The sequence below is a fragment of the Saccostrea cucullata genome, unplaced genomic scaffold (genome assembly GCF_032062105.1).
Source record: "Saccostrea cucullata isolate Sc308-1 unplaced genomic scaffold, CSIRO_AGI_Scuc_v1 ctg3372, whole genome shotgun sequence".
Lineage (NCBI taxonomy): Eukaryota > Metazoa > Mollusca > Bivalvia > Ostreida > Ostreidae > Saccostrea > Saccostrea cuccullata.
In genome coordinates, this window is record NW_026935669.1 from 20,521 (window position 1) to 34,296 (window position 13,776).

The 13,776-nt window shown below is 35.9% G+C and overlaps 2 protein-coding genes across 2 annotated transcripts; both read right to left on the reverse strand.

Moving 5' to 3' along the window:
• Nucleotides 1-376: 376 nt before the first annotated feature.
• LOC134243546 (putative nuclease HARBI1) lies at nt 377-1,120 on the reverse strand. Its single transcript, XM_062725801.1, has one exon. The coding sequence runs from the start codon at nt 1,118-1,120 to the stop codon at nt 377-379; it is 744 nt and encodes a 247-aa protein (XP_062581785.1).
• A 757-nt stretch (nt 1,121-1,877) lies between these two features.
• On the reverse strand, nt 1,878-5,389 carry LOC134243547 (uncharacterized). The gene is made up of 5 exons (XM_062725802.1): nt 5,017-5,389; nt 4,055-4,253; nt 3,976-3,997; nt 2,919-3,118; nt 1,878-2,637 (listed from the first exon to the last, which is right to left on the reverse strand). Exons 1-5 carry the CDS (start codon nt 5,387-5,389, stop codon nt 1,878-1,880), a joined length of 1,554 nt encoding a protein of 517 aa, XP_062581786.1.
• Between the last annotated feature and the right edge of the window lie 8,387 nt (nt 5,390-13,776).

A 13,776-nucleotide genomic window follows, 5' to 3' on the forward strand; every position in this document is an offset into this window, starting at 1 on the left:
AAAAAAAATAAACCTTGAAAATCCTATATATATCTAATGTTTTCCTATATTTCCTTGCTATGAATATACTGTGGGGGGGGGGGGGAAGGGGGGAACCATCTTTTCAATGGACATTTTTTATAGTAAAGGTAATGTTGGGGAAAAAGTGCCCCCCCCCTGTTGCTACGTGCCTGAAATAATTGATTACTGAAGATGTATCCAATAATTAGGGGGAGGGTAGGTTCTAACTTGAAAAAGTATATTATTTCTGGTTGTTGATTTTTTTTATCGAATGGCGATAATGCGGTAACTAACTGTAAATCAACCTGGAAATATGTCGATGCAGAAAATCATGAGAAAAAAGTTCGCAGTATAACATCATTATTAAATAAGACATTTACCCATTGTATCTTCTTTCCTGTTGGGTTGCAGGGTTAAGGAAGGGAGTCAGGATCCAGTTTTTGCACGGATAGCCACTATCACCGAGAAGGTGACATTTAACAGGAATTAGTCCGGGTGTTTGAAATAATTGGCTAATGCCACTTTCTCGCAAAATTCTTGCGTCATGTGTTGACCCTGGCCACTTGGCGACTATGTCCAGTATATGACAATGTGCGTCCACGACAAGTTGCACATTAACACTATGGAAGTTTTTTCTATTAACAAATTCTTCTTCATTAACTGTAGGACGCAATATCCTAACATGGGTCCCGTCGATAGCGCCAAGCACTCCCGGAAAATTGGCGATTGCGTGAAAGTCTGTCTGGTGCCTGTGAATTGTCTGAGCGTCGGTAGGCAATTTTATATATCTTTGAATGATATGTGGTCGAGTTAAGGCTGTAGAGACCCTTTGAACAATCCTAGACACAGTGGATTGGTGAATTCCCAAGTCATCCCCGTTACATAACTGCATTTTTCCTGTTGCGAAATAGCGAAGAGCTATCATGACTTGTAAATTAGTTGGTATGCTACAATTTCGACTTGTTGCTGGTGAAACGAAATCGTCAATCAGCGTCCCGATATGTTCAATTCCTTGTCTATCAAAACGGTAGCGTGTGATAAGTCCCACAGCATTGTATTCCGTAAAGGGATCTAATCGCCGCTTAAAAACACGACGTTGTCTTTGCTGTCTTGCAGCCATTTTGCTGTGGTAAGCAAAATGCTTAAAAACTTTAGACAAGGTGAGGGGTTGTTTAACTTTAAGCATATTCTAAGACATATAAGTAAGAATAAGAAACGTCATGCAATCCACTTACAACGTAAAGTGACGTACCAAGTAAAAAACGTCACTCTGCTTAAGGTAAATCGGCACTTGAGAATATACTTAGCAGAATAAGAATTTTTATGCATATGAACCCTGATTCCATAGAAAGAGCATATTCTTAATCTTAAATAAATCAATATGCAGACATCTTTACCTGTATACAACCATACAATTCAAATCAATATGCAGATGTCTCTACCTGTATACAATCATACAATTCACATCAATATGCAGATGTCTCTACCTGCATATAACCATACAATTCACATCAATATGCAGATGTCTATAGTATATACAGTCATACAATTCACATCAATATGCAGATGTCTGTAGTATATACAATCATACAATTCACATCAATATGCAGACGTCTCTATCTGTATACAGTCACACAATTCACATCACATAGTGCTACCATCTTCAAACAACAGCGTGTTTCTTATGTTTTCTCTCTCTTCTTCCTCTTCTATTGACTGCAAGATTTCTCTCAGTTGTTCATCATTCTCTTGTTCCTCCTTGAAACCACTGGCCTTTCCATTCAAAGAAAGTCTACCAAAATAAGAGTTTATCTAAGAAGGCTGCAGCCATTCTTCTGAAGTGAAAAACTTTTCCCCATTGCTATGTCTCAGTGATCTCATTTGCTTGGCGCTTTTCTTCCTGATTTCTCACCTTCTTGGTACACTCGTATTAGAAATTCTTTAACTTTTGCAGAGAAGCGGGCAAATTTTCTTGCTTTTTTTATTGCCCATCCTTGGGGAAGTTTTTTTCTTGATGAATTTGAATCTTCAACTGAGTGAAGATCAGTGCCTATTTGTAAGATCTGCTTGGACATGAACAGATTTGAATGGCATGTCTCCGACCAAAGATGTCGAATTTCATCAAATGTAGAGCTTTTTTCCTGCACATGCCGATCCAACTCTATATGTTCTAGAAGATGCTGATAGGAGGAAAAATGCTGATTACAGCCTAATACGGAACAGTGGAAAATCTGTGGACAGTTTTCTTTTCTCTGAGAGGAGATACTTCCATACTGTGTCTGTGGCTCTTCTTCAAAGTCAGACAGTATGACAAGTCCTGTTTGACTTTGCTCAGTTTTCAAAGCATCCTCTCGATTGATCTTCACACCAATGCCCACATTGAAACTATGCCAGGCAATGATGTCTTCTCCTTCAAAAGAAAGATTGCTGATAGAAGAGACGCCTTTGAAGCAATGACTTGTCATCGTTTGCTTCTTCTTATCAACTTCTACTACTGCACACTGGCATCCTACAACACCACTTCCATCCATGATTGCGTTCTTCAAGTCAAATGGTGTTATCACATTTTTTCCTGATGAAACAAACATCCTTTTGCCTGCTTGGACTTCACTAAAGTCGTATCGTAGTATATTGATACTTATAAAAAGAAAAAAATAGACATCAAAATAAAATATGATTGTTATAGACATACATTCTGTAGCATGCAGTCAATAATAGCATTTAATGTCAGTGAACTTTAACTGTTTATAGGGTTTATAGGGAGAATTTTAAAAAAGGACAGTGTTAAATGTTTACACAACTGTGTCAAAGCAAATTTAAAGCAAGACAAAATTGTTCTCTGATATGACAAAAATAATGAGAAAATAAATAGTTTTTATGTGTGAAAAATTCAGGCAGGCAACTGCATGATTGTCAACTTACCTGTTCTTTCACTAATGCCATGTAAACTTAGCCACAGGCACCCACAGTGGTAGCACCCAGCATTATCACTCCTTAGAAATACTTCTTCTACTTCTGGCATTTGCACCCTTAAAGTCTGAAGGATATGCTCCAGAGCTGATGCGACAGCAAACCAATCTTGTTTGACTGCGCCAAAAATATGCGTGAATGTCTTGTGCTAAAAAAATAAGATAAAACATTTTAAACAAATTTACTTATTAATATTTGACAATATAAAATTCTTAAAAAAGATTATAGAATGCATCATATAAACTTATCTAAACATATTAGTAAAAATTTTGTCATCAATGTAAATTGCTGAGGAAGAGAGTACTTGATAATATTTTAAAATCTGGCAGATTTTTAGCGTCGCCCGCGTGGCGCTGTGGTTAGAGCGTCTGCTCTAGAGTCGCGAAGTAAGAAGTCAATCCTTACGTCGCGGGATCGAATCCCACTGTGGGACGTGGAGACTGGTCCTTCGGATGAGACCGTATAAACCGAGGCCCCGTGTCGCAGTAGGTGCTGGCACAAAAAAGATCCCTCACTGCTCAAAGGCCCTGAGTGCCGAGCATAGGACAAAATTTGTAGCCCTCCACCGGCAAGTGGTGGCGTCTCCATATGAGTGAAAAATTCTCGACAGGGACGTTAAACAACATACAATCAATCAATCAATCAGATTTTTAGAAATAATTTCATCAATCGGCAGCCTTATTGTATTCTGCAATCAATAATCCAAAAGATAATTGTGACATAAAATCATGTTGATTCTGAATCTAATTACAGTTCTAAACCATTACCTAGGGCCGCTGCAAAATAAAATTCTGAAGGTACATATATCCCCCCCCCCCCATGCAAAAAAATGTCCCCTTGTGAGCTGACAATTTACATACACAAACTCAACTGAAGTTTCTTAAATAACAACTACCTATTCAAATTTATCATAAAAATGTGCATATTGTCTAAGTCAAAATGTTCTTGAAATGTTCCAAAACAAATACATTCACAAAATAAAATGTATCAGGCTTATACTAATACCTTCAAAGATCCATCTTCTGCTCTGAAAACAGCAACAGAAATGTGTCAGCTCATGCCTTTTTGACCAAAAGAGTCTGACTGCTTTTCTCTGTACATTGCTGGAAGAAATTTCATAGCCCAGTCCATGATAATGAGTAGTTGATGAGGCTGAAGCTCTTCCAATATCTTGTATCTTCCTTCTTCCTGATTCTGGGTTCCAAGAATGTGAGCTTTCCAATAAGAAATTTTTTCAATTGCCTTCTCCAATCTAACTGATAATTCTTCCACTATTTCTGATGCTGTAATTAAGATATATGAAATTTCAACATTTGATTATCAGACTTATGTTTAACAAAGAGCTAGGTTAACTTTATGCATAAAACGGCCCTGTACTTATATCAATTAATAAACTATCGCCCTTTTTCCCATTTCATATATCAAAATAAAGTAGACACGTGGTGCTTTCATTTCATATAATAAAATTTCTTTTTGAGAATCCAAATATTGGAAAACACGCTTTGAGAAATAGAAATGTTCTCGAAATTTGCAGAAAACATGCGTATTTGACTACTTTTAGCAAAGAATTAAAATATGAGCACAGCCCACGATCCAAAAAATGAAACGTGTTTTTTGAACTTCAGAAACAGATCTTTCATTATGTATTTGCATATTTTGGATCAGAGGTTGTGCTCCATATGAAATATTAAAAAAATACTTCAACTTTAGGCCATTTTCGAAGGAAATTACAGATATGAGGAAAATAACGCATTTTATTACGTCATAATGCATTGGGTAAAGGGAAAATAATGTCATGATTAATGGATACGTGGTCACCAACAGCCCAAGTGATAATTACTGCTTTTGCAGCATAAACAGAGTGGTTTTGATTGTTCAGATATTCTCAGGGCCAAATAAGGTACAAAGTGGCTCTTGCTCTTTAGTGTGGGACTGTCCAGTGGATGCCAATACCACTGTTTTAAGTTTGCTCTTAGTCATCCAACCAATGCAAAAATAGATATGATCCTATTAACAGTTTTTAAAATTTCTTATCAATAAACTTACATCTGACTTTCTGCACTTCCTCGAAAAAGCCACTGCTTATTTCTTCAATGAGATTACATTTTCTACAAAGTTCCTCATGTGCATGATCACATTCTTCCTGGAGCAAGACATTGGTTGGATGACTTAGAGCAAACTTAAAACAGTGATCTTGGCATCCACTCGACAGTCCTACACTGAATTTATATTCTGATTTTAAATACATCTCCAGATTCTTTAAATCATTGGTCAAATTGGTTATGGTGTTTAATCCAGATCCAAATTCTCTTAAACGCTCAGACATTTGTATAAGGCCATCTACGGCTGCTGCACCATCAGTGGCAATGTTATCAAGACCACATAAACTTGTTCTTTTACTAGCAGAGCATGTAGACATGATCTTGTACAATGTTGAATCAGATAATGGAATAAAATCCAGGATTCCAAAATAGCGCCGCTCGAGGTAAGACGCGTCGAGTGAGGGAGCGTGGAGCGGCCGAGTTGACAAGTTTTATAGGACTGAAACATGGTCAAATTGTGAATTCAGACTTGCTCAGGGCGGATACATGCAGTGGTTTCCTTATTTGAAATCTAGGAGTGGTATTTTTAAGGAATTAGATCGAAACGATCGTGTAATGAGTAAAATCTATTTATAGCCTGTAGATCTACATGAGTACTATTGACAAATATTTTAAGATGCCTTCTACTGGTGTTACTACTCGTAAAGGTTCTACTCCAGCTACTAGCAAATCTCCAAAAGACAGTCAAAAGGATAGCCAGAAGGGAATTCTTTCCTCTGAGTCCTCTCCAAAACGTACGCAGGAAAATTCAATGTGTAGAAGTTCGGGCTTTACGGACCGTGGATATCGGCCTGGATAGCTCAGTGGTTAGAGCACCTGACTAGTAATACAGGGGTCCCGGGTTCGATTCCCGGTCCAGCCATATGTTTTCTTCGTGCATTTCTCCTTTCCTACTACATTTGGTGGCCAGTGTGGGGGGCCTTGTTCAGGTTACAGTGTATGTGTAAATTAGTAATTCCTGGCAGGGCCCTAGAACTTGTGTCTTCGAGGTCGAAGACTGTTTAAGGAGGGAGGAATGTAGAAGTTCGGGCTTTACGGACCGTGGATATCGGCCTGGATAGCTCAGTGGTTAGAGCACCTGACTAGTAATACAGGGGTCCCGGGTTCGATTCCCGGTCCAGCCATATGTTTTCTTCGTGCATTTCTCCTTTCCTACTACATTTGGTGGCCAGTGTGGGGGGCCTTGTTCAGGTTACAGTGTATGTGTAAATTAGTAATTCCTGGCAGGGCCCTAGAACTTGTGTCTTCGAGGTCGAAGACTGTTTAAGGAGGGAGGAATGTAGAAGTTCGGGCTTTACGGACCGTGGATATCGGCCTGGATAGCTCAGTGGTTAGAGCACCTGACTAGTAATACAGGGGTCCCGGGTTCGATTCCCGGTCCAGCCATATGTTTTCTTCGTGCATTTCTCCTTTCCTACTACAAATGCAAATAACAATGGATTCAATTCAAACACAGCTGACCGAGATTAACAACGAACTCAAAAAGACAATAAAGGTTAGTGATATTCAAACAGTCGTGAGAAGTGTTGTAGAAGAATTATATAGTAGTTACCAAGAAAAGTTTGAGAAGAAATTGAACGATGAAGTCGTAAAACTCAGAGAAGAGAATGAGAAACTACATCAAGAAAACAAAGATTTGCAGAAAGAAATTAGGGAACACGAAGAAGTATTAAACGACTTGCATAACAGAACGGAAGAAAACGAATGGATGACAAGGTCAGCAATTTCAAAAGCAAATTTCAATGAACAATATTCGAGGAAGAATAATTTAAAAATTCATGGTTTACCAGAGAAGAAAGGGGAAGAACCCTTACAGGTTGTGAATGAAGTGCTCGAGGAAGTGGGCGAACAGATTAAAGAAGATGACGTTCTAGCAATCCATAGGATTCCAAGAAAGAAAGACCAACATCGGCCAATTATAATAAAGCTTAAAACCATGGAAGCCAAAGTAAAGGTCATGAAGAAGCGATCGGACATTAAAGAACTAGAGTTACAGAATGATGTCAAGGTCAGAGTAACGGATGACGTGACACAAGAGAATGCAGCCCTTATAACAAGGCTCCTGCAGGACCACAGAATATCCGCGGCATGGTACTTTAATGGGCACATTTACGGAGAATGCGGGAAACGAAGAATCAAATTTGATTTATACGATGATATTGACAAGAAAATACGGAAAAGATGAGGCGATCTGGACTTGGTTCTTTAGTTAGTCGTGGACGCATGTATATCCGGTGAAATAAAATGGACATGACTGTCACTGTGATGACAACGAAAACAAGGTATAAGTAACATTAAACTTGTCAACTTGTGAGCCATCCAGGAATTATGCAAATATTTTTGTTTGTTTGTCTGTGTTTGTCTTTGTGTGAAAGATGTATGTATGTTTGGTTGGAAAAGAAATTTTATTTCGATCGAAAATGCCTTGAACGTACAATTTTGTTTTTAGACAACATTTACTTGTCAAAGCATAGTTAGAGATTGTGTAATACAGGTGGCTACGGAATAGTGAAATGAGTTTTAATATTTTAACATTTAATTGTAGAGGGCTTGGGGGACTAGAAAAGAGGAGAGACGTGCTTAACTATTTAAAACAGAAAAATTTCTCAATTACTTTTTTACAAGATACTCATTTTACTCTTGATGATTACTCACAAGTTAGATCTCTTTGGGGCTTTGATGTTTACATATCACCTGGTCAATCAAATTCTAGAGGTGTCGCAATTTTGTTCAACAATAATTTTGAATATAAAATACTAAATGAACAAAAAGATAAAGAAGGTAACTTGCTTGTTCTGGAGATTAATGTATTTAATAAATATGATATTTTATTAGTAAATGTATATGGACCGAATAATGATGATCCAAAATTTTTCCAATCAGTATCTGACATGATTTCAAATTTTCAAGGAGAATTTGTAATTTGGGGTGGAGATTTTAACCTTGTACAAGATGCAAATTTAGATTACTTTATTTATAATAATGTAAATAATAAAAAGGCAAGGGAAACAGTTCTGAATATGAAAGTTGTGCATGGTTTGACCGACCCTTGGAGAGTGAAATATGAACAACGTAAAAGGTATACTTGGTTTAAAATAAATCCTCTTAAAAAAGCTAGACTTGATTTTTTCCTATTATCTAACGAACTTTTTGCTTTATTAGATAACGTTGATATTATACCTGGGTATAAGTCTGACCATTCAATGGTTTCTATAGAAATTAAATTGACCAAATTTGAAAAGGGGAAAGGATTTTGGAAGTTTAACAATTCCTTACTCAGGGATCAGTCTTATGTAAACATTGTAAAAAATACTATACGAAAAGTAAAGGAACAATATGCTGTCTCTCCGTATAATCCAGTATGTATACATAAAATTGAAAATGAGGAATTATCTCTACTCATAGATGATCAATTATTTTTTTAGCAACTTTTACTGAGTATAAGAGGTGCTACAATTCAATATTGTTCTATAAAAAAGAAATTAAAAAATGAAAAAACTAATTTACTTGAAAACGAAATAAAATATTTAGAATCACTGAGAAATATTAATAGCTCAACAGAAATTGTAGAAATATTAAATGCTGCCCAAAATAGTTTAGAAGAAATAAGAAAAGAATATATAAAAGGGCTTTTTGTTAGAACAAAACTTAAATGGATTGAACAGGGTGAAAAACCGACAAGGTATTTTCTTAGTTTAGAAAGAAGAAATTTTATTAATAAAACTGTGAACCAACTCATGCACAGCAATGGTTATATTATTACTTCACAGGAAGAAATTTTATCAGAAATTGAGAAATTTTATAAGAACCTATACTCTTGCTTTGATAATAAATTACAAGATGTGAATCTAGAACATATAATTAATAAAGATGATATCAGGGTTCTGGATGACAACATGTCCAATAATTTAGAAGGATGTATAACATATAAAGAAGCCCTATCTGCGTTAAAAAAAAATGAATAATGATAAAAGTCCAGGTAGTGATGGCTTTACAGTAGAATTTTTTTAAAAATTTTTTGGAAGGATCTTGGAAGCTTTCTTATCAGATCAATAAATTTTGGATTTAATGAGGGAGAATTATCCATAACTCAGAAACAGGGAATTATTTCTATATTACCGAAAGGTGATAAACCAAGAGAATTCCTTTCAAATTGGCGACCAATATCACTTCTTAATACTACATATAAAATTGCTTCATCATGTATAGCAAATAGGATTAAAAACGTTCTCAACTATTTAATTCATGACAATCAAAAGGGCTTTCTTAGAGATAGATTTATTGGGGAAAATACACGAATGATCTATGATGTAATTAATGAAACATATGAAAACCATATTCCTGGTATGATATTACTATTCGATTTTGAAAAAGCATTTGACTCCATATCATAGAAATTTATGTACAATACGTTGCAATTTTTTAATTTTGGCCCTGACCTTATTAAATGGGTTTCAGTACTATATAATAAAGCTAAATTATGTGTTATTCAAAATGGCATTTTTTCTAAATTTTTTGAAATCGGTAGGGGGTGTCGTCAGGGTGACCCGATATCTCCTTACTTATTATGTTCCCCAAACGAAGTTGGGGAACATATTGTTTTTACTCTGTTTCTTATTATTATTAAGGTCTTCCGTCTTCACGGAAGACCTTATAGTGATTCTATTGTTTCTTATTATTATTATTATTATTATTCTTCTTATTTTTTTGACTTTCTAATTTTGTGCACGCGATTTCTCGAAGACTACTGGGTGGAATTACATGAAATTTTCAGGAAAGATGTGTTGTAACATGAATTTATTATATCTAAGAGAAAATTTGGAAACTCACTTCCAGTGCCAAGTTACGGACCAATTTCTGAAATTAAAATGACATTTTGTCCGCGGATAATCTCAAGAACAGTAAAAGATATCAACTTGAAACTTTCAGGGATTAAAGATCGTGATATATACCATCCAGGACGCGACCTTTCGTTCGTCGTCGGTACTTCCTGTCGTTAGGAGAAGCGAATTGAAAAAATCGCATTTTCTAACTTTTTTGTTTTTCAATATTTTTTATTTATTTTTGGAATGATAATAGAGACCCTTTGATTGATGCTTACTGTATAATTTCTTTGGACATTGGTTTGTCTGAACTCTAGATATTAATATTTGAAAATCTGAAGCGGGACCAAGATGGCGGCTGTCTCTGTCAACTCCGCCATTTGGCGAGTAGGGGTTTATGGAGGCAGCTGAGCGTTTGATTAAACCATTCTGACATAAGGATACATGAAATGTAAAAAACTACTTGGACTTTCACGTAGTGAAATGGTTGGAGGAGTTACCTCCCGTTACTTGTTTATATTGTAATAGATAATCAATGTAAATATTGTAATTAATTGGTCAATTGACAAAAGAATTATACAAGTATTATTGATAAATGATGTTCTGTTAGAAAATAATAATAGTGTTGCCAAAAGAAAGGCAGTCTTTAGTATTTTATCAATATAATATCTGATAACTTATGATCATTGATTAAGTTGAGGTACAAGGGGGCAGTACAGCCAATTGGCTCGTGTCTTCACTTTGGTACAGAAACCAATTAGTGTATCGATCAAATCGAATTGTGCAAAATTGCCGTAGTCAGTGACTAGTTAAAATATAGCTGTGTGACGTTAGCTATAGGTTTGTCATTAGGACAGAGAAGCTCTTACAAAGTTAAATACTGTGTAAGTATATATTAGCTACTTGGCTAGAGTTATATAGGCAACTTGGTAAGCAGTAAGACACCAGGCAGGTGTTAAAGGCTAAATCAAGAGGCACCAGGCAGGTGGCTGTTGACTTATATAGTCAGTTGTATGGTGAGGCAATTGTCATATGGCACCAGGCATGAAGATATATAAGTGTACAAAGCACTTAGGTCATTTGATTTAAAGAAACTAGGCAGGTGTCATATTATTATCTGTAAATATTGCATTCAATCATATCCCCAGCAATCATATCCGAGCAAGGTCCTACTGACCGCTCAGGTCCGACACGTTACAGTAGTAAGTTGTAATTGAGTGTCAATCTTAAAACTTAATTTCCGTTTCACTGCTTTAGTGTAACTGGGCTAGATACAATATGTAATGTGTATAATGTGTTACATATACTTTCTTAACGTCGAAATAAAATAAAGGCGCTAAGAATGTTTTATTTTCAAAATTTAATTGAAGCTATCATACCTATTTAATAGATCAGTCCAAAGAAAAGGCGCGAATATTTACTCGTGGCGTTTGGCGCGAAATTATGAATGCTTTTTATAATTCTTAGACAGGTGAACTGTTGCAAAAGTATACACAAGTATGTTTAGAGCAGTACTCCGAATAGCTTAATGGTTAGCGCGTTGAGGATAAAAAAAGTAAAAAAAAAATAGCGCATTCACGTTGGCGACATGGGTTCAATCCTCCTTGTGACCAAAATTTTGAATCTCTTTTCAGCTCGATTTTACGTGGGTTTATTTTCCTAAAACGGACGGAAGACCTCTCGTTGCTCGCAACGAGATCGTATCTAGTTCTTACCGATTTTGTGCAGGCGATTTCTCGTAAATGCGTCGATGGATTTTCATGAAACTTTCAGCATTGATGACAAATTATATGAAGTTAAATTTGATGACGTCACTCCCGGTTCGGAGTTTTCTGCGATTTAGTGAGTTTTAGAGGGTCATTTTGTCCGGCAGTTTTCTCAATAATGGCTCAAGATAGAATCATGAAACTTTCAGGTATGATAGACCAAAGTCTATAGATATGTATAACGTATTTCATTTTTATCGGAAGTGCCGCACGTCGGCGCTCGCTATGGCCCGAAAATATTCCTATCGCGAATTGAACAATTTTTAACAACTTTTCTACAATACCTTTATACCTGGAAATATTTTGTTAAAACATAGAGAACAAAAGAAGTGTAGAATTTCAAGATCTTTCAAATGATATGTCGAAAAAAGGGCTGGCCCCAAAAATAAAGGGCATAGAGGGGCCGAAATTATTTTCTTTATATCTCAAAATGTATTGAGAATTTGTAATACGTCAAAGAAGCAAAGTTGCTCAAAATGTCAAGCTGAATCTATTGAAATCGTCAAAATACGTCCGGTATCGTCACTTCCGGCCAAACCGGAAGTAGTCGGAAACTGCGTATTTTTGCCGTTCTTGACAAGTTTTTGAATAACATATGTCTCTGGGAGCATAATAATTAATTTTCCGTCCGTCGTCGTCACTTCCGGTAAAACCGGAAGTAGCAAAAATGGCTTATTTTTGCATTAATTATGTTCCCCAAACGGAGTTTGGGAACATATTGTTTTTACTCGGTTTCTTATTATGTTCCCCAAACAAAGTTGGGGAACATATTGTTTTTACTCTGTTTCTTATTATTATTATGTTCCCCAAACAAAGTTGGGGAACATATTGTTTTTACTCTGTTTCTTATTATTATTATGTTCCCCAAACGAAGTTGGGGAACATATTGTTTTTACTCTGTTTCTTATTATTATTATTCTTATTATTTTTCTTCCTGGGAAAATTTTGTCCGCGAGTGATCTTGTAAACTACACATCCGACTTAGGTGAAACCTTTTTAGGGTAAGTAGGCATGTTATGTAGATTTGCGGAATCAAGGTCATTTTGCGCGCACGTGCTTGCAAGAGCGCGCACGTGCAAAACTTAAAATGACCAATATAAAATGGATATAACCGTAACTTTTCTATTTTGTGACGAAATGTTTTGAAACTTATAATGTAAGGATATATTAGTAGTAAGCACAAGATGACATGGTCAAAATAGCAAGATCGCACGCGCATGCACGTGCGCTTCGCTCTGATTGGCTGAAACTAAAGTCTCAATATCTTTTTTGTTTTTTGATAAAATTATTTGAAATTTTGAACATAGTCATATATTAGGGAGATCTACAGCCTGTATTATAAGATTTATCATGAAAGCATGTGCATGCACATGTGCTTGCAAGAGCTCGCACGTGCAACACGAGAAATGTCAAATATCATTGATACATACGTAACTATTTAAATTATTGATGAAATGCTTTGAAACTCATATTAAAAGTATATATTAGAAGCATAGACAAAATGACATGGTCAAAAAAGTAAGATCTCACGCGCATGCACGTGCGCTTCGCTCTGATTGGCTGAAACTAAAGTCTCAATATCTTTCTTGTTTCTTGTCATAATCCTTTGAAATTTTGAACATAGACCTACATTATGAAGATCTACAGCATGATGTATAAGAATTTTCATGAAAGCATGCGCATGCCCGTGTGCTGCAATCTGATTGGCTGAAACTTTAAATGGCTATATCTCCTTTGTTTTTTGACGAAATGCTTTGAAATTTAAAATATAGTCATGCATTAGGATATCCTACAATATGATATAAAAAAAATCATGAAATCACGCGCATGCAGATGCGCTGCAATCTGATTGGCTTAAACTTGAAATGGCTAAAACTCTCTTGTTTTTCAACCAAACAGGATGGGATGTAGAACATAGATAGATATAAGGGACTCCTACAAGAAGGTATGTCATCATGCACGTGCACGCAGCTGCGTGCATTTGGAACAAGTGAAATAAAAATACATTTGAAAGAGTGATTTTTCATACTTTTGGACCGAATGCTTTAATATATTGTATATTCAAATATGTAGAGTAGTGTCCTTCTGAGAAAACGTTGTTAAAGTCAAAAATGC